Source organism: Exophiala spinifera (genome assembly GCF_000836115.1).
Source record: "Exophiala spinifera strain CBS 89968 unplaced genomic scaffold supercont1.1, whole genome shotgun sequence".
In the NCBI taxonomy this organism is placed as follows: Eukaryota; Fungi; Ascomycota; class Eurotiomycetes; order Chaetothyriales; family Herpotrichiellaceae; genus Exophiala; species Exophiala spinifera.
This window is the reverse complement of record NW_015622513.1, coordinates 23,965-44,828: the sequence shown is the minus strand read 5'-3', so window position 1 is coordinate 44,828 and position 20,864 is coordinate 23,965. Positions and strand designations below refer to the sequence as shown.

The 20,864-nt window shown below is 50.0% G+C and overlaps 8 protein-coding genes across 8 annotated transcripts; 4 read left to right on the top strand and 4 right to left on the bottom strand.

Annotated features, from left to right (window-relative positions):
• Positions 1-273: 273 nt before the first annotated feature.
• PV08_00015 (uncharacterized protein) lies at positions 274-1,861 on the top strand (the record flags this gene model as incomplete). Its single annotated transcript, XM_016374383.1, has 3 exons — positions 274-411; positions 513-1,659; positions 1,737-1,861. The coding sequence occupies 3 exons, from the start codon at positions 274-276 to the stop codon at positions 1,859-1,861; spliced, it is 1,410 nt and encodes a 469-aa protein (XP_016239659.1).
• Positions 1,862-2,474: 613 nt separating this feature from the next.
• PV08_00014 (uncharacterized protein) lies at positions 2,475-4,158 on the bottom strand (the record flags this gene model as incomplete). The annotated part of the gene is made up of 3 exons (XM_016374382.1): positions 2,475-2,585; positions 2,684-3,760; positions 3,877-4,158. The coding sequence occupies 3 exons, from the start codon at positions 4,156-4,158 to the stop codon at positions 2,475-2,477; spliced, it is 1,470 nt and encodes a 489-aa protein (XP_016239658.1).
• A 2,422-nt stretch (positions 4,159-6,580) lies between these two features.
• Positions 6,581-7,851, top strand: PV08_00013 (uncharacterized protein; the record flags this gene model as incomplete). The annotated part of the gene is made up of 4 exons (XM_016374381.1): positions 6,581-6,848; positions 6,913-7,177; positions 7,243-7,327; positions 7,411-7,851. 4 exons carry the CDS (start codon positions 6,581-6,583, stop codon positions 7,849-7,851), a joined length of 1,059 nt encoding a protein of 352 aa, XP_016239657.1.
• Positions 7,852-8,041: 190 nt separating this feature from the next.
• PV08_00012 (uncharacterized protein) lies at positions 8,042-10,319 on the bottom strand (the record flags this gene model as incomplete). The annotated part of the gene is made up of 4 exons (XM_016374380.1): positions 8,042-9,022; positions 9,086-9,352; positions 9,404-9,565; positions 9,621-10,319. The coding sequence occupies 4 exons, from the start codon at positions 10,317-10,319 to the stop codon at positions 8,042-8,044; spliced, it is 2,109 nt and encodes a 702-aa protein (XP_016239656.1).
• A 1,048-nt stretch (positions 10,320-11,367) lies between these two features.
• PV08_00011 (uncharacterized protein) lies at positions 11,368-12,311 on the bottom strand (the record flags this gene model as incomplete). Its single annotated transcript, XM_016374379.1, has 4 exons — positions 11,368-11,525; positions 11,582-11,816; positions 11,885-12,221; positions 12,295-12,311. 4 exons carry the CDS (start codon positions 12,309-12,311, stop codon positions 11,368-11,370), a joined length of 747 nt encoding a protein of 248 aa, XP_016239655.1.
• A 742-nt stretch (positions 12,312-13,053) lies between these two features.
• PV08_00010 (uncharacterized protein) lies at positions 13,054-13,820 on the bottom strand (the record flags this gene model as incomplete). The annotated part of the gene is made up of 2 exons (XM_016374378.1): positions 13,054-13,544; positions 13,628-13,820. 2 exons carry the CDS (start codon positions 13,818-13,820, stop codon positions 13,054-13,056), a joined length of 684 nt encoding a protein of 227 aa, XP_016239654.1.
• Positions 13,821-14,249: 429 nt separating this feature from the next.
• On the top strand, positions 14,250-16,072 carry PV08_00009 (uncharacterized protein; the record flags this gene model as incomplete). The annotated part of the gene is made up of 7 exons (XM_016374377.1): positions 14,250-14,675; positions 14,738-14,805; positions 14,875-14,904; positions 14,953-15,029; positions 15,080-15,488; positions 15,538-15,848; positions 15,897-16,072. 7 exons carry the CDS (start codon positions 14,250-14,252, stop codon positions 16,070-16,072), a joined length of 1,497 nt encoding a protein of 498 aa, XP_016239653.1.
• Positions 16,073-17,224: 1,152 nt separating this feature from the next.
• On the top strand, positions 17,225-20,781 carry PV08_00008 (uncharacterized protein; the record flags this gene model as incomplete). Its single annotated transcript, XM_016374376.1, has 9 exons — positions 17,225-17,497; positions 17,613-17,870; positions 17,923-17,979; positions 18,033-18,173; positions 18,346-18,925; positions 18,990-19,218; positions 20,243-20,550; positions 20,611-20,699; positions 20,752-20,781. The coding sequence occupies 9 exons, from the start codon at positions 17,225-17,227 to the stop codon at positions 20,779-20,781; spliced, it is 1,965 nt and encodes a 654-aa protein (XP_016239652.1).
• Between the last annotated feature and the right edge of the window lie 83 nt (positions 20,782-20,864).

The window sequence follows — 20,864 nt, the reverse complement described above, 5'->3', positions numbered from 1 at the left end:
AGTGCTTCAAACCTCTGAGAAAGACGACACCTAACTAAATCTACTTACCAAGCAGGCCGCCGAATTTACGCAGCTAATTGCTGTCGTAATATCACCCGACCCGCGCTTTGTCAATCTCGGTACTCCGTACAGTGGTGAAATTTCGGTTCGGGCAAGACGCGATAGTCTTGTTCCATTTGAAAAGTTCTTTAAAGTCGAATCACCAGACGACTCCTTGCTTGAGTATTCCCAACTCTGGCAAACGCAAACAAGACTGTGCGAACCGACTCGAGGATGGGTTCCACCGGCGCTCTCACACCAAGCTTCGATGAGCTGAGGAGCTCTCTCAAAGCGTCGGTCGTTTTCACACCCGATTCTGAAGGCTATCAGGAATCACTGCATCGATGGTCTGAGGCCGCTGAGAAAAGAGCCGTAAGTGGTTAACCTATTGATTGTTGCTGGGAGAGCGAGATTATGGGCAGCTTGAATTGGGATGAGAACTTTTAAATTGACACTCTTTCGTTTGAATTTAGGCCGTGGTAGTACAGGTGACCACTGCCGAAGATGCGTCCACGGCGGTGCTGTCTGCACAAGCCAACGGGCTGGAGATCGCCGTTGTCGGCGGCGGCCACTCGACATCAGGATCGTCCTCAACGGAGGGCGGCCTCGTAGTCGACCTCACTAAGATGCGTCAAGTCACCGTCGACGTGGAAAAGAAGACTATTAAGGCTGGCGGCGGCTGCATCTGGGAGGACGTTGACCACGCCGCCGCCGAGTACGGCCTAGCCACTGTCGGTGGTACAGTCAATCACACTGGCGTGGGCGGTTTGACCTTAGGCGGCGGCTATGGCTGGCTGACAGGCAAGTATGGCCTAACAATTGACAATTTACTGGAGGTCGAAGTTGTGACTGCAGACGGACAAATTCTGACAGCGTCGGAGACCGAGAACCCTGATCTGTTCTGGGCTTTAAGAGGCGCCGGGCAAAGTTTTGGTGTAGCAACAAGCTTCACATTTCAAGGATACAAGCAAAGCAACCCAGTCTGGGGTGGGTTGCTGGTGTTCAAGACGTCAGATCTCGACAAGGTCTTGAATTTTGCCAATAAGCTCGTTATCAACACTAAAGGCGAGAGCGGTATGGTGGTCGGTTTCGGCGCCCCAGCTCCAAAACGTAAAGCGGCCGTGCTGACTATCCTATTCTACGATGGACCCAAGTCCGAGGCTCTGAGGTACTACGCTGATCTATTCGCGCTGGGCCCGATCAAAGACTTGACCTCAGAGATCCCGTACAAGGAAGTCAACTCCATGCTGAACAGAGTCTCGACACACGGAGATCGCAAGACTCAGAAAGGCTCTGCTTTCACTGTGCCCCTGCCGGAGCACCTAGGCCAGCTTATCCTCGACGATTATCTCAAGTTTATGGCTGAAATCCCTGACGCCATCAAGACCATCATCCTCTTCGAGTTCTTCTCACAGCGCAAGGTCAACGAGGTGTCTCAGACGGCCATGTCCTTTGCCAACCGCGGCGAACACTACAACATTCTCTTCAGTACGAGATGGGTCGGTGCTCAGAATGACAAGACTTGCCGAGAGTGGACGCGAAATATGGCCAGCAAGGTGGACAAGGAGCTGGCGAAACACAAGAATAATGACGGTGTGGGCCAATATGGTAACTATGATGGTGAGTTACAGTCTGCCTCATGTGGCCCTCATGATTCAGCGCCAACAGCAATTTTGACTAACCATGATTAATAATAGGCATTGCGTCGGCATCGGCAAAGGATATCTTTGGTGTCAATTACGAAAGGGTGCTCGCACTGAAGAAACAGTACGATCCCAACAATGTCTTCAAGAAGGGAGCCGGGAAGTTTCCTATCGAGTAGCAGTAGACCATGATCGATACTCAGTCCGTCGGTGGATAATTTCTAAACTCATCTGTAAACGTTATGGTGACTTGCGAATAGAATATTATTGCGTATTGAACGGTACCTTGGATTGGACTAGGTTCAGCTGTCTACTCTCAGCGACAAGGTTAAGCTGGAGCATAACTGCTAGCTCACCGCCTTCACGAAAGATTCGGAAGCAGAATCAGACCGTCTTAGATTGAGACTAGAGCTGTAGAGCATCCAAGTGTCAAATATGATCGAAATCTCAAAGTAACCAAGACACATCTCAATCCTGGCCCATTCTCCGTTGTTTTCACCGTCTTGGAAATTGGTTTGTCCTTTTGTTCGTGTCGTGATCCAATAACTGCACACATGTCGATATCGTTCGGGCCTTTGGCCTCCGCAGAGAGCTTCTATCCTGTCATGGGCCTCTAACCCGTCCGTCTTTGGTCTGAGATCTGGATCGTTTGCTTTCGACCGTCTCTTGTGAAGCCACCAGCGCTGCAGCGGTTAGCATGTGAAACGGTAAGGTCTACCGTTATTCGGAGTACATACTTCCATGTAGATACAAAGATGATTTCAGCAGAGGTGCTCACAAATCCCATCCTACTTAAGTGATCAGCTCCCGGTTCCGGAGGTGAATGTCCAGCCACATCTCCGTGGGCACTCCGACTATGGTGTTGTAGTATTTTACCGGGTGATCGGGATACACCAATTTCATCTGCTTAGGGTTAATATTGGCTCTTCCTGGGGCTGGCTATCCACGACAGGAGAAGATAACGCAAGTGGGAAAGTAGGGAAGGGGTGGTCACCACGTACATCAAAATTGAGTAAAATCTCTGGTAGAAGCTTCTTCATTTCGATCCAGGCGATGTGTTGTCCTATGCACATTCGCTTGCCGTGACCAAAGCCTGACCAGGCGCGCTCCATCCTGGCGCGCTGGCCCTGGTCTGCTTTGAGCCATCGATGCGGTCGAAATTCTTCGGGCTCTGAACCCCAGACGTCTTCCCGAAGCGAAAGCCCTTGAACGTTAAGCGCGACGGCCGTGCCACCTGGAATATGAACGCCACCAATGTTAGCACCGCCGTCGGGGACTTCCCGCTCCAAGGGAGCATGGCTGACAAGGTTCAGTCGCATGGACTCTTTGATCACCGCTTCGAGGTATTCAAGCTTGGACACGGAGGCAAAGGTCGGTGGGCTGGTTAACTGAGCCGCCTCGAGCTCGGTGACTAGATCCTTTAGGCATTGCGGGTGCAGCAACAGCTGGCGGATCACGTCAGTTAGTGTCGAGCCAGTGGTCTCTGACCCGGCGTGGATGGTCGAGATCACCAGACCGACTACAGTGCCCTCGGTGAATGTGTCAGGGGCTTTCCTGTTACCTTTAAGGTAGGACTCCAGCAGGTCCGAGTGCATACCGACCCCTCCAACTGCGTGTCTCTCCTGAACCCTTGCTACAGCCCTGCGGCCTAGTAAGGACGAGCCACGGGATCCCAGGACGAATGGGTTCTTGAAAAGTAGCTTCTCAAGCTTCGGAAGGAAGAACCAGAAGTACCAGTGGTCGAAGCGCTCTATGGCACCTCTAAGCGTGTCCTGAACATCCTGTTCTGAGAAGTTGCCATCACTAAAGGCGATACGGCAGAGAGTCTCGAAAGAAAATAGTTTCATCCAACGAACGAAGTCGACCTTGTTGTCCTGCGCGGCGGCATCTCGTACACGCGAGATAAACAGTCTGATTCCCTCGTCCACGTGCGACTCATACGAGCCAATGGCCGCAGCAGTGAACGCGGAATTGATGTGCTTCTTGATCGCCGAAACGCGAGCTTCGTCGCGCGTGGTGACGAAAGAATCCTGGAGCCGACCGTTGACAAGGGGTGTCGCCGGCTCGTAGGATAAGGCCTGTATGCAAAGGAATCAGACGATGAATCTAAAAGGAGAGATCCAGTACTAGTGTAGAACGACTCAGGCATGCGAAAAGCACAGCCAAATAACACAGCTCCATATTCGAGGCTTACCTTTTTGTATGGTCTAGCCGTGGCGTAAATGATGGGAATGACCACAGGGTCACTAAACACGACATTATTAGGTGCAATGAGTACAACAGGCCCGTACTTCCTATCGAGATCAAGCATGATATCGGCCATACTCTCGTGATGCCATAGTTTCCATGTAATCCAGAACCCTGTGAATCGGGCCCAAAAGGGTCCTGGGATGTGGCTCAAGCGGGAATATTTGTGATACGTTGTGCTGAGCAGTAACGCAGTGAGTACCACAAGGACTGCAACAAGGGGCGACATGGATGATGGTGATGGCAGCGACGACCGGAACTTAGATAAACCAGAGTTGTACCGTCTATTGGCGTCCATATCGAGTGTTCGTTACTTTGGTGCTTCAGTATATCTGTCAAGTGATCAAGAGACAATTATATCATCGATCGGAACGACATTGAACCATTGATTGATCGCCAGGAAAGAAGACGGTTTTTGTTTTGAAGAAAGCAAAAGACAAGTTGAAGGTCTTCAACCAGCCGGGGTGTTGACTATTTAACCTTGACACGACAACCCCGGACTCTTTACAAGACTGCGGGGCGGCATGAGATCGTGGAGTGCGTCGGCTTACACACGCGGTGGCTCGTATACCTGCGCGTGCTCCTACCTCCGACCGAAAGGTATCGATTTCCGCTTGAGGACCCGCGCAAGGAGTACTGCAGAACCAGAATCCGTATTCTTACAGGTGGACAAACAGTCATGTACATCTAAAATACGAGAGGTCGGAGTGCCAGGTGGTGGCATAATGGCTGTCATTGCAGATTGGCGTCTGGAAATTGGAGACCCTTGACAAGGATGTACAATAAATCTGGTGTACGGAGGACGATGGATATGATGTACGATAAATCTGATGTACGATGGACATAATGTAAATGGATCATCGTATCGACTACTTGCTCTAAACCACATACTCTGCAGTCCTTTCCCTGCGAGGTCGCACCGCCGCATCTCCGTCCTACCTCCAAGTTGTGTCTCGCTTCGGTGTACACGGGTAGTGGCGTACCAAGCTGGTCAGCCTTCATCGAGAGGGCCAAAATCTTGGAATACCACCGCGCGTGGCCCAAAGCTCCGCCAATATCCCAAAGCTCGGGTTCTACACAAGATTGGTGAACATGACGCGATCGCTAATTTCCGCTGGGATTTTGCTATTATACATTTCTGGCACGGTTGTGTCAGTATAGAATTGTTGTGAAGCCCCATACTCAACTTACAAATATATCGGCTTTGGATGTATTTCAAAGAGAGCACGTCTATATTTAGTGTGCCCATCAGTAAAGATCGCTGCCTAGGAAACACGGCAGAACAGGTCCGATACTTAGAAGTCTGATTTCGCAGCACCATCGTCACGTCCATGTCAGATTTGCACATGTCGTCCGCAACATCGTGTCCGGTGTTCGCTGTGCCAACCACAATCTCAGACTTTCCTTGCTAGGCGATGGCTGAGTCGTACTGGCTTGAGTGCACCGCGGTGCCCCGAAACCTGTCCTTTTCACGACTCAATCAGCTGAGCTATATTTGAAAACAATCCCTTATTTGGGAAAATACCTTGTTTGGCAGCGTCGGCGAGACTGGGGTTGGTGAGCCCGCTCCTGTGGCGATGACCGCGTGTTTGGCGGTGACGTGCGACTTAATGTCATGGCAAGTGATGTTCAGGGTGTAGAGTTTCTCTTTGGCATCTCAGCGACCAGATTCGAGCTTGGTCGACAGCCAGATGTTCTGGTCGGAAGTTAACCGCTATGAGCCAGACAAGAAGACCTGGGGGGACAACTACTTACGATGCCATATTGTTCAGCCCACAGTCGATGACCCCTGGCGAGATCCTCCTTGCCAAGGTATTCTGGGTACTGGGGACCGAACGTCCGATCAAAGGGTAGATGTCCTGTAGGATTCTTATCTGCGCAAATGGGGCAAACAGGTTTGGAAATCCTCGTGAATAATCAACTCACAGCACTCTCGAACGGTGTGGACTGCAGCGCTGATGTCATTTCTGTTGGGCCTCAAGGTAGGGATAGAGCAGAGCTTACGTTTGGCTGGTTTGTATCTCAAATGCCAGGCATCACCTACCTGCTTGTTCGCCTCAAGGATCACATAGCGTACACCGAGGGCCTAGAAGCGCCCACCATCATTTAAGCCAGCCTGACCACCGCCAATGATGACGGTGAAGAAGTGGCTCATGGGTTTCAGCCTGCCGTTGGTGCGGCCGGGACTGGGACTTGACTGACCGCCATATCTTGTAAATTTCGATTAAGATCAAGAAGCATGTACAACAGGTTGCGGCAAAAAGCAGGCTAAACTGAGCGTTACTGTTGCTTCCAAATAGTCTATGAGGGCTAAATTATCAAGATAACTCAAGGAGAAATGAAAACAGAAAACAAGTGCTCACTTTTCTCCACCCATAGTGATCGCGTTATCGCGTTGCCCACCAAAGCATGGGTACAGTACATAGTAGTGAGGTATGCGACGATCGAAAGACCTCCACCATGGCCCATCGTCGTCGGAGTTGATGTGAACATTCCGCCCACCCAAAGTCCGAGTAACCGACACCCACCACCAAAGAACCTCGGGGAATAGAAATCCCGAATCAGCCCCGTTCAAACATTGCGGGCGGTCGATACCAACTAACGCTTGATATATTACAGACAGCTAAATCCAACAACATTTGATGTCAATCATGCATAAATCAACTACAGTCTTACTACAGGTAGCTCAAGCCAGCGCGGTGATCGAGGAGCGCCCCCTGCCCGTCCTTGGTGATAATGAATCCCTCGTCAAGGTCGAGGCCGTCGCGCTGAATCCGTACGACTGGAAGATGCTGTACGGTCGAACCCCGCCTGTCCCAACGGTTCTCGGGTGCGACTTTGCTGGCGTTGTGGAAGCTGTGGGAGCACATGTTTGCTCTGTGAAGCCTGGTGACCGCGTGGCAGGAATGACGATGGGAGGTATGTTTGGAAGCCTCTCCGAGACCACGTTGGCCAATAGCTTCCCTCTAACTCGGACATACAGGGAACACTTTGAGACCGCAAGACGGGGCCTTTGCTACTTATCTGGTTGCGCCGACGCATGCGCTGCTACACCTGCCAGATGACATGTCTTTTGAGAATGGCGCGACTTTGCCGACTCCGGTTTTCACGGCGGGATTCTGTCTGTATCACCAATTGTCTTTGCCCTATCCTGACAGGGATGCGGTCTTTAATGGGAACGCGCCGACTCTGCTCGTGTACGGAGGCGCAACTTCGATAGGCCTGATGCTGATTCAGATGGCGAAATTGTGAGACTATTGGCATCTCCTACATCACCAATGACCTGGCACCTTGGCTGACACATCGGAGGCAGGACAGGAATGAGGGTCCTCACAGTCTGTTCTCGCCAAAGTGCTCATCTTGCGGAGGCCTTTGGCGCTGACGCTGTCTTCGACTATGTAGGTATCGCCTGTTGCCCAGCCATAAAATGGTCTCTTCGTCTTCTTGACATGTCTCGTTAACTATACTCTTCTCTTGTCAGAGCGATCACAACTGCGAAAACGACCTGCGTAACGAAACAGGCGGCAACATTCAGTACACCGTCGACTGCATTTCCGACCACCAATCGGCAGCCATCTGCGCAGCTGCAATGGGTTGCAAAAGTGGCTTCTACATCAGTCTCACGGCAAATGGGCCTACAATAAATGCTCGAGATGTCCAAACCATCAAGATTGTTGGCTTCACTATTCTGGGACGTGAGTTTTCTTTTGGATTCAAGGGGGTTGCGTCTCCTGTAGTTGAAGAGGACGTGGCTTTCGCTACCCAGTTCGCCGTCCTCATCGAGCAGTTCTTTTCAGACGACAAGATCAAACCTCTACGAGCTGAAGTGAGGGTTGAAGGTTTGAGTGGAATAGTGTCCGGACTCAATGATCTCAGAGAAGGCAAAGTACACGGAAAGCGGCTGGTCTACCAAACAGCATGAGGCTCGAAAACGTAGTTCATCATCCAAGATAGGCCAGATTTCCTTAAGGAAGGGAAGACGAAGGCGTGGTATAAAAGCTCCATTCAGAAGGTTTCTCTCTACAAAAGTATTTATGATCTGCTCTCTAGATGCTTCTAGACGTTTGAATGTCGGATCCACCGAGAATAGGTCCAGCCTACGCGGCATCCGCTCAAATGAACCGGCGCAGAACATCGATGAACGCGCCCGATAGAGCCCAAACCCGCATATTGCGAAGAATTCGGACCGTTTCTTCCATCACCTGGACGTGACTGGACTGGGCTCCCAGGATAGGGACACCATGCAAGCCAATAACCACGCTACCGCCTTCACGAATCCACTTCAAGACCTTGAAGTAGTCGACATCACCATCGGTAATGTGTCGATCTAGGAATAACAGGTTGACAGAGTTGTCACTTTCAGAATCTGTCGGAGCCTCTCCCAGAAGCTGGGCTGCACACCACAGCGCAGCTCCTGCATGAAAGACGAAAAAAGGTTCATATGGAGCGTTGAACGGGAAGTCTCGGCTTATTGCAATGATTTGGGCGCTATGGTAGATCACTCTTCTCAGCCGAACGGGGTCCTCCTTGCCCCAGGTCTTCATCCTTTCTTTGATCATCTCGCTCTTTCCTGCGCTCCGGAGCAGGCCAGGAAGCCAGTCCATAAGGTCATTGGCACCATACAGATGAGAGATATGGATCATTAGGGCTCTGGCAACGGCTTGCCGAAGCTCTTGATCGTTCCCAGACATTCGGGCAATGCTCAATGGCGTCAAATAGCTATCGAGCTTATCCAAGAGGTTGCTCTTATGCGCCAGGAACGGCCATTGTTCAGGCACAACATCCTGGAGGGGAGACGCCTGGAGCTCTTTGATTGACCAGAGAAAGCGAGCCAGCGTCAATACAATGAGATGCAGGTGTTGCCCGTCATTGAACTGAAAATCCTCGCTGAGACTGGTGTCGAAGGTGCTCCGGACTGCCAGTCTGAAGTGGGTCAGCACATTGTCGGCCGAGCCTTGGGAGCGCAGAGCCATCCAGGAATGAGCCGAGGGAGCGTCCCAACAGGAGGCATCGCTTGGAAGGCTGAGCATCATGTCGCCCGTGCTGAACAGTGGCCGCTGGTTGTGCAAAAAGCTGACTGAGGCGTCGAATTCCTGTTATTTTCAGTTCAGGTTAGCTGAGACGGCCTTGAAAGCTCACACAGTGCCGTAACCTACGTATACCGCCCACCCAATCCTCCTCCAGCGCTCAGCAGCAACCCAGGTCATCCACTGACTTTCCGTTTTGTTGCCGCTGGAGTCGGATACTCGCGTAGGAGGATCTCGGAATAGACCGATGAGCTTTCCATTGCGAACTAGGATGCCCCGTAGCGAGTCAATATAGGTGAATAATGTTTTGTCAGCACTGCAGTAGCCATAGACGCCAAGTAGTAGTTGTGATGTGAAGTAGGTCTCCGTTCTGGCAACTTCCGGGCTCCGTTCGACCTGCGGCCTTGCGTCAGTCCATCAAATTTTCAGAGTAACCGCTAAACGCACCGTTGCAATCAAAAGGCGGCGACCTAATTCCGCCAAAGCACTGGAAAAACCCGGAGCACCGCTGAACTTGGTAAAGCGCGCACCAATACACGCCATGGAAATTAGGAGCACTTCAGGTGCGGTTGTAGGGTTGAACGTTGGCCGGTGGATGAAGCTGACGATCTAGCAGATTGTCAATGCGGTGACTCGAGGTGCACACAAAGCAGTTAAGCAATACCGGATTCCAGTTCGCGAAGAACAGATCAACGCAATGGTCCAGAGTTTCCTTTGACGGGAAATTTTCCAAAGAAATGGGTGTCCAGAGAGGTCTTTCAAGAGCCAGCCTGATGGATTGTTGTACCCTAGCCCTATCTGATTCGGTCAATCGCTCCAATTGACAATAAAAGCCTGTTTGCGAGGGATTAACACGAATGACGCTCAGTTGCGGTATCGCTGACGGGCATCCCGCGCTGGCTGTGCCATTCAGTAACCAGTTCTCCTTCGCAGGCTCGCTTTCATGGTACATGGCTGCAGGGTTCTGAGCATTCTGCGTGACTTTATGAGGGAACAAATTGCTGTTCGCCGAATCGAAGGGCATCTCAAAAAATCCCAAGTTCTGTGTTTCGGGCGCCGCTTGCATGAACCAGTCAAAATTCGTATCGTCATACGGAGCGAACGAATCGTCCTTTAAAATGTCCTCAGGCGGGAACCCTGCGAAGGAGCTCAGAGATTGGGAGCAATTGTTTGGGAGATGATTCTGGGTATCGGAAGCGTAGACCAGGGAAGGAGACGTCACATATGGTGCGTCTTGCAGTACTGGCATCTCAGGTGTCTCCTCATAGTTGCTAGAAGGATCGGCGTAGGTAGCAGAGATTGATTGCGGCTGTATGTGCGAGTCTGATACGAGGCCAGATGAGTGATTTCGAGGAGTCGACATGGATGAATATGTGCAAACTTCCTTGCTGCGCGCACACCCCGTACATTGCGGTCGGTCCGCTGAACATTTGATCTTGGATCTGGATTGAATGAGTTGAGGCGCCGGGCCAAGAATCGCAAGTTCAAGACATTCTACCTCTGACAGCGCTCACAGGACCATTTACGCACTTTGATACCTCTCTCGTGCATTTTGAGGTGGCGGTTGAGACTGTCTCTGTGCGTGGGAAATCAAGTACTATGTTAGCGGTTGATCAGGCTGCCGCCAACCCCACATACCTGCGATTAAAGGTTTTGAGACACAGCGTGCACTCGTGCATGTCGGCGTTGAGGGTGTTGCAGGTTACTGCAACGTCTGGGTATTAATACAACAGGAGTGTTTCGCTGTGGTCTGACTCGAAGCGTGAAGGGAGTGTAGGAGGAGTAGGGAGCGGGAATTGAAGACCGGGACAGTCTACTTGCAGGGGCGGCGAAGGACGGTCCTTCACAATACTCCGCAGTATCCCGAGAAGAGCGAAAAAGATGGAGGGGTCCGCGCGGCATTTACGTAGAGCCACAGCACCCCAGCCGGGGTACAAAGTTCGCGGTCATGCTTTTTGGGGCAACGCATGGGAGTGCCGTGGAGAAGAAGGCCCCTGTCAGGCCCGGCCTAATAAAGCCATTTGTGCAAGGATGCATACTCCCTTTCAGAATTTCCTTTTGCACTTCACCACAGCAATATCTGAGGCCCTAAACTACCTCTATACATCGCTATCACTTGGTTTTTTCGCCGTCGTTGGCGTGTTGATATTGTCCGGTATACAACCACCCCCCGTTGAGCAAGTCTCTACGTGGTCTCCATCGGCAAAGGTACGTAGAACATGCCGGTAAATTCTGTGCGAGGTACACGCTCAGTAGACTTCAACCCAGTCATCTTGATGCGCACTATCTACAACTCCTGGTCTCACTCCAGTGTCTGGCTGATATGGTCTTCGCGCAGCGGCAGTTTGTGCGGATCTGCCCAAAAATGTTCAGCTTCTGAACGACCCCAGACCACGCCGACCGCGATGCGTCTATATGTCACCCCAGTAGATCGTCTTGCCCGTGAATTTGTCGGGTATACCAGTCTCCACGAGCTTGACAAATGCAGAAGCGGGCTGTTCGGGCTTGAGGAGCTTGTTGCTCGAGTATATCTCGTTCAAAAATTTGCGCATCTTAGGAGAGAAGTTCTCTGGGACAATGTCAGCAACAAGCAACCTGTAAAGAAAATTTGTATGCGTTGAGGACTGATCTTACCGTCCAGGCGTGAAGCAGTTTGAGAATCTGTGTCGACCGCCCCAGGAGTGATGGCGACGTATTTGATCTTGGGTTCTTCAAGGGGCAGGCACGAACACAGGTAGTTCAATGCCGCCTTTGTGGTGGCATAACAGGTCCATGAATCAGTCGGCTCCTGAGAGACTCTGGTTGATGTCATCATCACATTCCCTTCGCTCTCCAGTAAATGCGGCCACGCCTGTTGCATCTATAAACCCAGACACTACCATCAGCAATTATTTCTTATGGGATATCACGATCCTGTTTCGTACGTACCATATCGAGCTGGGAGAAAAAGTTTACATCAAATGCCTTTCTCCAGTCGTTCACTACCAGCTTGGGAAGATACCCGGTAGGTCGCACCATGGCTGCGTTCAAGATCAAGGAGTTGAGATGCCCTCCCTGTTTAACGGCTGTCTCAACAGCTTCAATACTGGTCGAAGTCTTAGAGACGTCTCCGGTGACCAAAGACACCTTCTCGGGATGCTCCTTTTGTATCGCTTTCAGTTTATCAATGTTTAGATCCACCGCAACTACATGGGACACTTTGGCCGACTTCATCAGTAGCTGGATCATGCTGAGACCAATTCCATTTCCCGCCCCGGTCACGATGCTATAAGGGTTTGTTAGTATCGACTGCCCCAGCCGGATCTTGGTATTGTGTGAAGGGGGCAGGATTGACGTACACTACCTGGTCTGCCATGAATATCGAATTTGATCTTCTTTGCCTACGGTTAGAGTATCGGTCAAGATGTTCTCAAGTCCTTTCTAGGATTGCCAAAAACGACCGGCGTACATGTACTGAAACTTTTCCGGCGCATCACATGGCACATTCGTGCCAACCTGGCCTCGGCTGTTTCCGAGGACGCCACCACCACCACCCGCTCCCCGTTCCCCGGTCACGCTGCTTCTATCCGAGATGGCACCAGCTCAAAGCTTGGGCTGTATAAGCTGAAGCGCGGAGGTTTCAGCACTCAGCCTGACTAAAACCCGGGAACCAGGTGGACCACACTGTTTGCATTTGCCAGCGAGAAACATCGAAAGCCAGCTCGACACATGCACCAAGCCTGTATCTGCGGTACTCTGCATACCTGGATGCTTGAAAAGACCGTCACTTGTCTGGAATCCCGGCGTAGGGGGCTTACATGAGTGGTACTGCGTAGTGTTGCTACTCTCCCCGACAGAAGTCATTGTCAGACATCGGACACTAATTTCAACACGACATAAGGTACACTCACGCTATCGAGCGGTTGGGGGAGTATAAGTCCTTTCTAATCCTCATTGACTGCATTATTAGTGAAATCGCACAGCTGTCAGTTTGCTTTCGACGCGTCAATAACGCACGCCCTCCTCAAAACTCTTGGGCATGAGAATAAGAGCATGTCCACAGCGACCCAGGACCGTAAGCTGAGCTATTCGATCCCTCTGCCAAGCAGTACTATCCCTCAAAGTAGCTGGAAGGCGGTGTGCGTAATGCCCAGTCCAGGGGGGTATGGTGACATTCTCTCTCGCAGGTCAGGTATCATGTCTTTGAATGACTGCTCCTTCCACATATCGTAGTGCTGTTGTCTGCTTCTCCATCCAACCACAGCCATACAAATCTCTACTCTGCCTGTCGGACTCTTGTCGGAGTCAAGCTCGGCGAAAGATCCAGCAGTACTGAGAATGTAATAGTCTGGTCTGACCTCGGGCAAAACTTCCTGAGTAACACACTGTCTCATTCGCGACACTGCCTTCAGATCCTTGATTCTATCCTCGAGAGTACTGGAACCAACAAACGGCAGTGTGGTCACATCAACACATGGACTCGCTAGCAGTCCGCCGACGCTTGACAAGGGTCGCTCCAGGCGAGTCTTCAAGCGTATTATTGGAGGCTCGGCCTTAGCTAGTGCCTGGAGGGAGTTGGTCGATAAATTTACGCTTCGGTGAGACCATTCTGTCTCGTAGTATTGCTCAGGGATCAGCTGGGGTCTCGTGCGACTATTTGAGACGACGATCTTAGGAGTTCACTCGACTCACCAAGTACCAATATCAGCGCATTGGGATTCTCTTCAGTCCTGCCCCAACCCGCCCATTCGCAAGCATCGTGACTCTTGACGCCATGGAGGATTTTGAGCACTTCCTGGCCCTTTTGGTTGTTCGGATCCTCCGGCTGGATGGTACTGTCAAGATGGAAGAAGATGAATTCAGTCGTTCTGTCGTGTTCGGCCATGGTAGCAAGGGTTAGATGAGAGCACGTCGTATGAGTTGTACTTAATGAAACCATCAAGAAGGCTCATATGCATCTGAAATTGTGACGTTATTTTGACTTAGGAATTGTGTCCCACACACATGTCCCGAGGCAGCAAAACCCGTTGCTCGAGAACTGTACATTTCCGGAATGATATGGTATCCGGAGATGTGCAGCATTACTTTTATCGCAAAAAGAAGCTCCGCCTACCAGCTCAAGTTTACGGTGATTCTGGCCGGCGACATGGTGGCACTTCGTACCCGAAATTCCATCGGAAAAGAAGTGGTGGCACTATCGGGGACTCCATGTGGGGTTAGCCGTTTCCGCGACATTATTATTACTTCGAAACACTCATTTGCGGGGTGTGAGGCACAATTGCATCTTTGCCTGACACCAGTCAAGGACACCTCAATGGCGGTGCAAGATTACATTGATTGCAACTCGTCTGTATCGATACCTGCGGCCAAGCAGGAGGCACAAACCATGCTCCATCTGATCGGCATTCCCGGTCTGGCCATCCTGCTTATCTTCGCCTATGTACGGGCGCATGAAAACAAATGGCCCGATGGACCCAAAGGTGTACCACTGCTGGGCGTGCTCCCCGACAAGAGTCGTCACCTTCACCATCAGCTTGCTGACCTGGTTCCAAGATATGGCGACTTCTTCTCGTTCAACATGGGCCGCTCCAAAGCAATAATTCTCAGCAGCCCCGAAACGATCGAAGATCTGATTGTAAAACGGGGCGGTAAATACAGCTCTCGCCCGTCATCTTCTCCAACCGCACGCATTGTAGCGCAAGGGAGGCTTGGTCAAATGACATATGGCGATGAGTTCAGGGTAAACTTAACTTTGTTTGCGAATGCCTGTGCAAGGCTGATAATGCTGCTTTGATTTCACAGAAACACCGCAGAGTCGTCCACGGTCTGCTTGGAATGCAAAACAACAAAATCTTCCTCCCGTATCAGGAGTACGAGAGTCGGCAAACCTTGACACAGTTTTTGGAAAACCCTTAATCCTTCTACACTGAAGTACACAGATTCTCAGCAAGCGTCACCTTCAGTCTGCTGTCAGTGACCTTTTGTCAGGTTTGAACAATGTGCTGACTCTACTTCAGACTTGGAGCGCGTTTTGCAGATGCAACGTCAATTATTCCACACGCATGTCAAGATAAAATGTACGAAATGTTTGCAGGTAAGGCTCTCGCCAATCGCACCCGTGGAGTAACTCGCTTATAGTGAAAGCTGTGCGCCCTGGCCACTATCTCGCCGATTGGATACCGATTCTCGATTACTTACCAGATATGTTGGCGCCCTGGAGGGCGAAAGCACAAAGGTCACTTGACCGTCTTATGGAGTTCTGGGGTGTCTTCTACTGCTCCATGGAGGCTAGAGTGCGGCAAGGGAATGCACCGGATTGTTTCGTAAAAGACTTTCTGCAAAGTCCCGAGATCGAAACTTTCGATGAAATCGAGCGACGCATGCTTATCTCAGGTCTTCTTGCGGCCGGTGCCGAGACGACTGCAACAACTCTTCAATGGTTCTTTAAGGCTACTCTATTGAATCCTGGTGCTGTCAAAGAGGCGCAGAAGGAATTAGATTCTGTGATCGGTCGAGATCGCTTGCCAGAATGGGAAGATCGGTCAAGCTTACCGTATTTGCAGGCCTTTATCCTCGGTGCTCGCTTTCTATCACGCAACTAGTGAGAAGGACACGTACAGAGGTAAAGATGTGCCTGCAAATACCACCGTCATTTACAACACTTGGTCAATACATCACAACGACATGTACTACAGAGAACATGAGAATTTCATCCCTGAACGCTTTCTATCTGAGAAAGACGACAGACACAGGCCAAAGTACGCCTTTGCTCAGAGACATTACAATTTCGGAGTTGGAAGGCGCGAATGCCCTGGACAGCATGTTGCAGAGACCAGTCTTTTCATCATCATCAGCCGGCTGCTCTGGGCATTTGATTTTGTTGGGCCTCGACCCAGCAATGGCACAGGTACTGGTAACTTGTTTGATTATCCTTTGAACAGATGCTAACCAAGATAATCAGCTGGCCAGGTTCCTATCATTGCACCTGCCGAGTTTGAGTGTACTGTTGCCCCCCGGGATCAAAGCACGCGCGAGCGCATCAGCAAATTTGCAAACTTCAGAGACCCGTCTTTGGAGGATGCAAAGCGCTATGAGGATGATGTGGCAAGAATTGTAGCGAAACACAAGGCCCAGTAAATTGCGCTCGATTGTGGGCAGTGTGGCATACAAGGTAGTCAATCGGGGTGGCGGCGAGAAACCCCTGTCCGTCGAAACCTCCTGCTGGCTTTCCTGTATATATGCATGAGTTAGAAACCATACCGATCGAACCACGAAAGGGTGAAAATAAAGCTGACAGCTGCTACTGAGGGGATATTATAGATAGTAAATAGCAGAAATCTAGCCAACCACACAAGGACGCAGAAGCTGCGTTCCTGAGCCCTCAAATCGAGGCAACCAAAGAAGTAGGCAGGATCTCAGTGCGTCAAACAGAAAATTGCTCATTCCCTCTAGTCCTAGGAAACTAACGCCTCTACCAGTCCTTATATTATACACAAAAACAAGCCGACATTTGGTGAGAACGCGGACGATACTGTCCAGAAAGGTGGCCAAGCAACGGACCGGATCATGATGCAACTCGTATGTGACCATGAAACGCTCCGTGGCCATCATAATTGCGTTCGGAAGAACATGGCTAGATTAAATCCATTCCGAACTCTCTCAGATGCTATGAAGTGAAGTGAGAAGCACACAGCCAGAACCTTTGTTGACAGTGTAGATAGGATTAGTAGAACCTAGAAGAGACTGAAAGACCTTCAAGAACGGGATTGTTGAAACTATTGAAGTTTCACTAAGAGTCGCTACACACAAAGCTAAGTTAGTCCCAGTATGTTCATTCGGCGTGTGGTTGTCCCGAGCGTCGCTTGGACAAAATCTGCAAGCAAAGGATCGGAGAATTTGGTGGGAATTGATGGTCATCTCGTCAATGATGTTTTTGTGACCCGTCAGCTTCTCCCAAACGCCGTGAAAAGTTAGCACTTGGTCAAAAGGCTCCAATCCAATGTATTTGTTTTACGAAGTGTCGGCAACAGGAAGGGCCACATCAACTCCGACCTCCTATTCGGCATAGTTTGTGGCCCAGGTTCCCCGGGAAAGGCTGTGTCACCCGCAACCCCGCCACATCAGAGGGCTTGGAGCATATGGGGTAATGGGCTCCCAGGTCCGGCCAGACTATATAGTCATCAACCTACCTCCTGATCTGGAACGTTCTATGGCATACGGATTCACCTCAACGCTCGTCAGACTCTACGTCCTCGACACGCAGAGTGTTTTGCACTTGTGTAAATCAACATGGCTGAACGAGAAATGAAACCAGAAAGAGCTCAGCTTGAGCTCTCGGTTGACGTTGTCGATAAATTCGAAGGAGATGCTCATCAAGGAAAGGTTGCTGACACTGTTCACAATGATGAAGCGACTAAAATCTTTGCTACCTACGAAGGCGACCAAAACTGGACCCAGGACGAGGAGAAGCGCCTTGTCAGGAAGATTGATCGTCGACTTCTGGTAATTCTGACGATTACCTTCGCCATTCAATTCTACGACAAATATATGCTCTCTCATGCTGTATGTTCCTTACAATCCTTGTGTGCTGCAAAACCTCTCCCGTAAAATCCAGTCCGCTTCTCATTTTGCCCAAAGACGATTTTTCCAATCGATTTTAGCTGACTTGTGCCATCAGGCGATCTTTGGTCTTATTGCGGATCTAAAACTCACCGGAAACAGATATTCATGGTCGGCTTCTATCTTTTACCTGGGTTACATTGTCGGTGTTTACCCCCAGGTTCTCCTAGCGCAGAGATTCAAGGTGCACATCGTCATAACAGCCATTGTTTTTGTGTGGGGCCTCTGTGTGCTGTCAACAGCATTATGCACTACATACAAGGGTCTCTACACACAACGGTTCTTCCTTGGCTTACTAGAATCTGGTGTCTCTCCGGTGAGTATATTCTTTCAAATATTCGGTAGAAGTACGTAGTTGACGCGTTCAGATCTGGATGACAGTCGTGGGTAGCTGGTACAAGAAAAGCGAGCAAAGCTTCAGACAGGTGAGAAGGGTCGCCCTCTTGAATTCCCAAAATGACTGACGAGATCGATATAGGGCTTGTGGTTTTCTGCGGCTGCCATGGTGGCGATTCCTGCTCCTCTGATCAACTATGGCTTCGGGAAAACTCACGGGTCGCTCTCGCCTTGGAGGTATATGTATATTTTTGCAGGCTCTCTTACAACCGTTTGGAGTTTTGTTGGTACGTCTCAACGGCACTGGAAGCCCCTTCTCGACATATTGCTAACCCTGGTGTAGTGAGTACCCGTACTATTGTCAGACCAACTGTGACAACTTATCCTGTTATCCTCCTGCACTGGTGGTGCCTTTTCATGTATCCACAATACCTTTTCTCTTCCTGACACATAAGCAGATCTTCTTCTTCATGGAGCCAGATCCTGTCCATGCAAAGCGTCTGAGCGAGCGCGAAAAGTTCATCGCTGTATCCAGGCTACGGTCCAACAACACTGGCGTCAAAAATACTCATTTCAAGTCCTGGCAAGTCCGTGAGCTGCTTTGCGGTGCACAGTTCTGGCTTCTATTCTTCATCGCCCTCTTGATGAATACCGCCAGCAGCGTCAGCACGGTGTTCTTGCCCATACTCATTAGAGCCATGGGCTTCACTAGCCTCAATGCGCTCCTGCTCACTATCCCGATTGGTGTTGTTGGCACTATAACCACTTTGGGCCTAACCGCAACCTTGGGTTTTCTTGCGTCACGCAACCTACGACTTCGTGCGTTGACGGTATGTGCCATTTTCATGTTATTAGCAGTGTTGCTGGTATGGCAACTACCTCTTAGTGACCGCGGCGGGCGACTCTTTGCGCTATACTGGATCAATTGGTTTCCCGCTGCGTACTCTATCCTTATGAATGTGGCCATGATCAATACTGCAGGATATACCAAACGTACACTGACGTCTGCGGGAATGTTCGTGGGGTACTGCATCGGTAGGTTGCCCACCTAAGGTTTTCAGATGCCAAAACTCGATGACGCTGACGGACTTTGCTTCAGGGAACTTTGTCACACCTTTCACATTTCTCACCGAAGAGGCTCCGCGTTATGATACCGGCTGTACTTTCGTCACCGTCTGTCAAGCTGTCATGGTCGTTCTTATCCTGGCTTACTATTACCTTTGCGTCCACACGAACGCCAAACGTGATGCGGCAGGATTTACAGAGGGTTTTGAGCATGCATTCGAGGATGATATGACGGACCAAATAAATCCTCGCTTCAGATTTGGGTACTGAAAAGAGACAGTCGCTTAGTAACCAGCAGCGGCTGCGTACAAAATCTGACATGGAGAGAGAATGATCCAGATAGCTGTTTTCAGTTGCGATCTGCACTGTTTTCAGTTGCCGGAGGTTTCATTTTTTTACACAACCAATACAGTGTTCTCTGCTCACGGGTACGTAGTCAAATTATGAGAATCTGCGGTAATCCATCAGGCTGGGGGATGTACCTCGTATTCACGCTGGATGCCCAGAGCCACCTAAACAAGTGCGTTCCTTCAACAATGAATGTAGTATCAAAAACTTTAGCGGCACTGTCAAGTTTCAACTTTACGCCAGCTTGAATATGTAATCATTGGTACAACCGGCACTTTGAATAAGTTCTAACTCCGATCTCATGCTCTGTCGTTTAGTTCGCCCTAAAGAAACTCTCTGTCTCGCTTGTGTTGTATACTGTTGTCAAAAAGTCAAGCGAGACCTGTTCGTCGAAGGGCTGCTGTGACACATCGTTGGAGGTGTGACTTCACAGATACAGAAAAGAGGGTCTATACCTGCAGTTTTGAAGGCTTGTTGTCGTTCTTTCCACCGAGGTTCTTATCGCGATCAGACGGGACAGATTCATCAGTTGCAAGAAGGCATCAATTGGCTCAGGTATTTGATAAACAGTTGCATAGTATTGTATTGTTTGTCACGTCGATTCGTTCTATATACTTATCAAAAGCCAAGCATTCTAATATTACTCTAGACTCTATGGTCCATTCGTTCCAAAGTCATTAGAGCCGAATACATCGATAATAAAAGCATCTAAGTCAAGGCACGAGCCTCGTTATTACTTTGACGTTCGATATAAGTTAATTAAATATCTGGTTCAAACACGGAAAGAAATTTGTTCTGTTACACATCTCTCTAACTCCAATCTCTAAGCCAATGGAGACATATTTGATGTGTGGTGACAAGTTTCCTGAATTCAGTGCTTATATTCCTTGTTTCCCTGTTACCTTGGCATCGAAGAGTCGCTAACGTCGTCGCAAACAGTGGTGTGTGCGCCGATATCCCGAGTCTTGAGTACACAGAGAACACCTGGGCAGCTAATAACAGCGTCAACATCGACGGCGTAATGTGGACGGCACAGGCAGCGGGCAAAATTTTCCAGCGACAGCGTTCTGGAAATTTCATCATTACGGCGTCCGTCAGCGCGACTTTGGTGAATGTGCCCCAAAGACAGGCTGCGTACAATGCCTCAAAAGCTGCCGCTGTGCATTTGGGAAAGAGTCTGGCGGTTGAATGGGTGCAGTTCGGCGCGAGGGTTAATATGATCTCCCCAGGTTTTATTGAAACTGAAAGTATGCTTCATTTCGTGTAGAGCGCGATGGAGTAGTTATGGATGCTAACGATGGAATTAGTGGTCCTATCGCAGACTAAGGAACGATTTGACGACTGGATTCGCATGATACCAGCTCGGCGCATGGCAAAAGCATCGGAACTTCAGGCGGTTTGTGCAATTTACATTTATCGACGGTTCTGTGAAGTTGACAGTATTTCAGGCATATATTTTTCTTGCAAGTGACGCATGACCGTATATGACAGGGGCAGATATCATAATTGACGGTGGCTATACCCTTACATAGTAGGGCGTGATGATGCTAAACAGCAATTC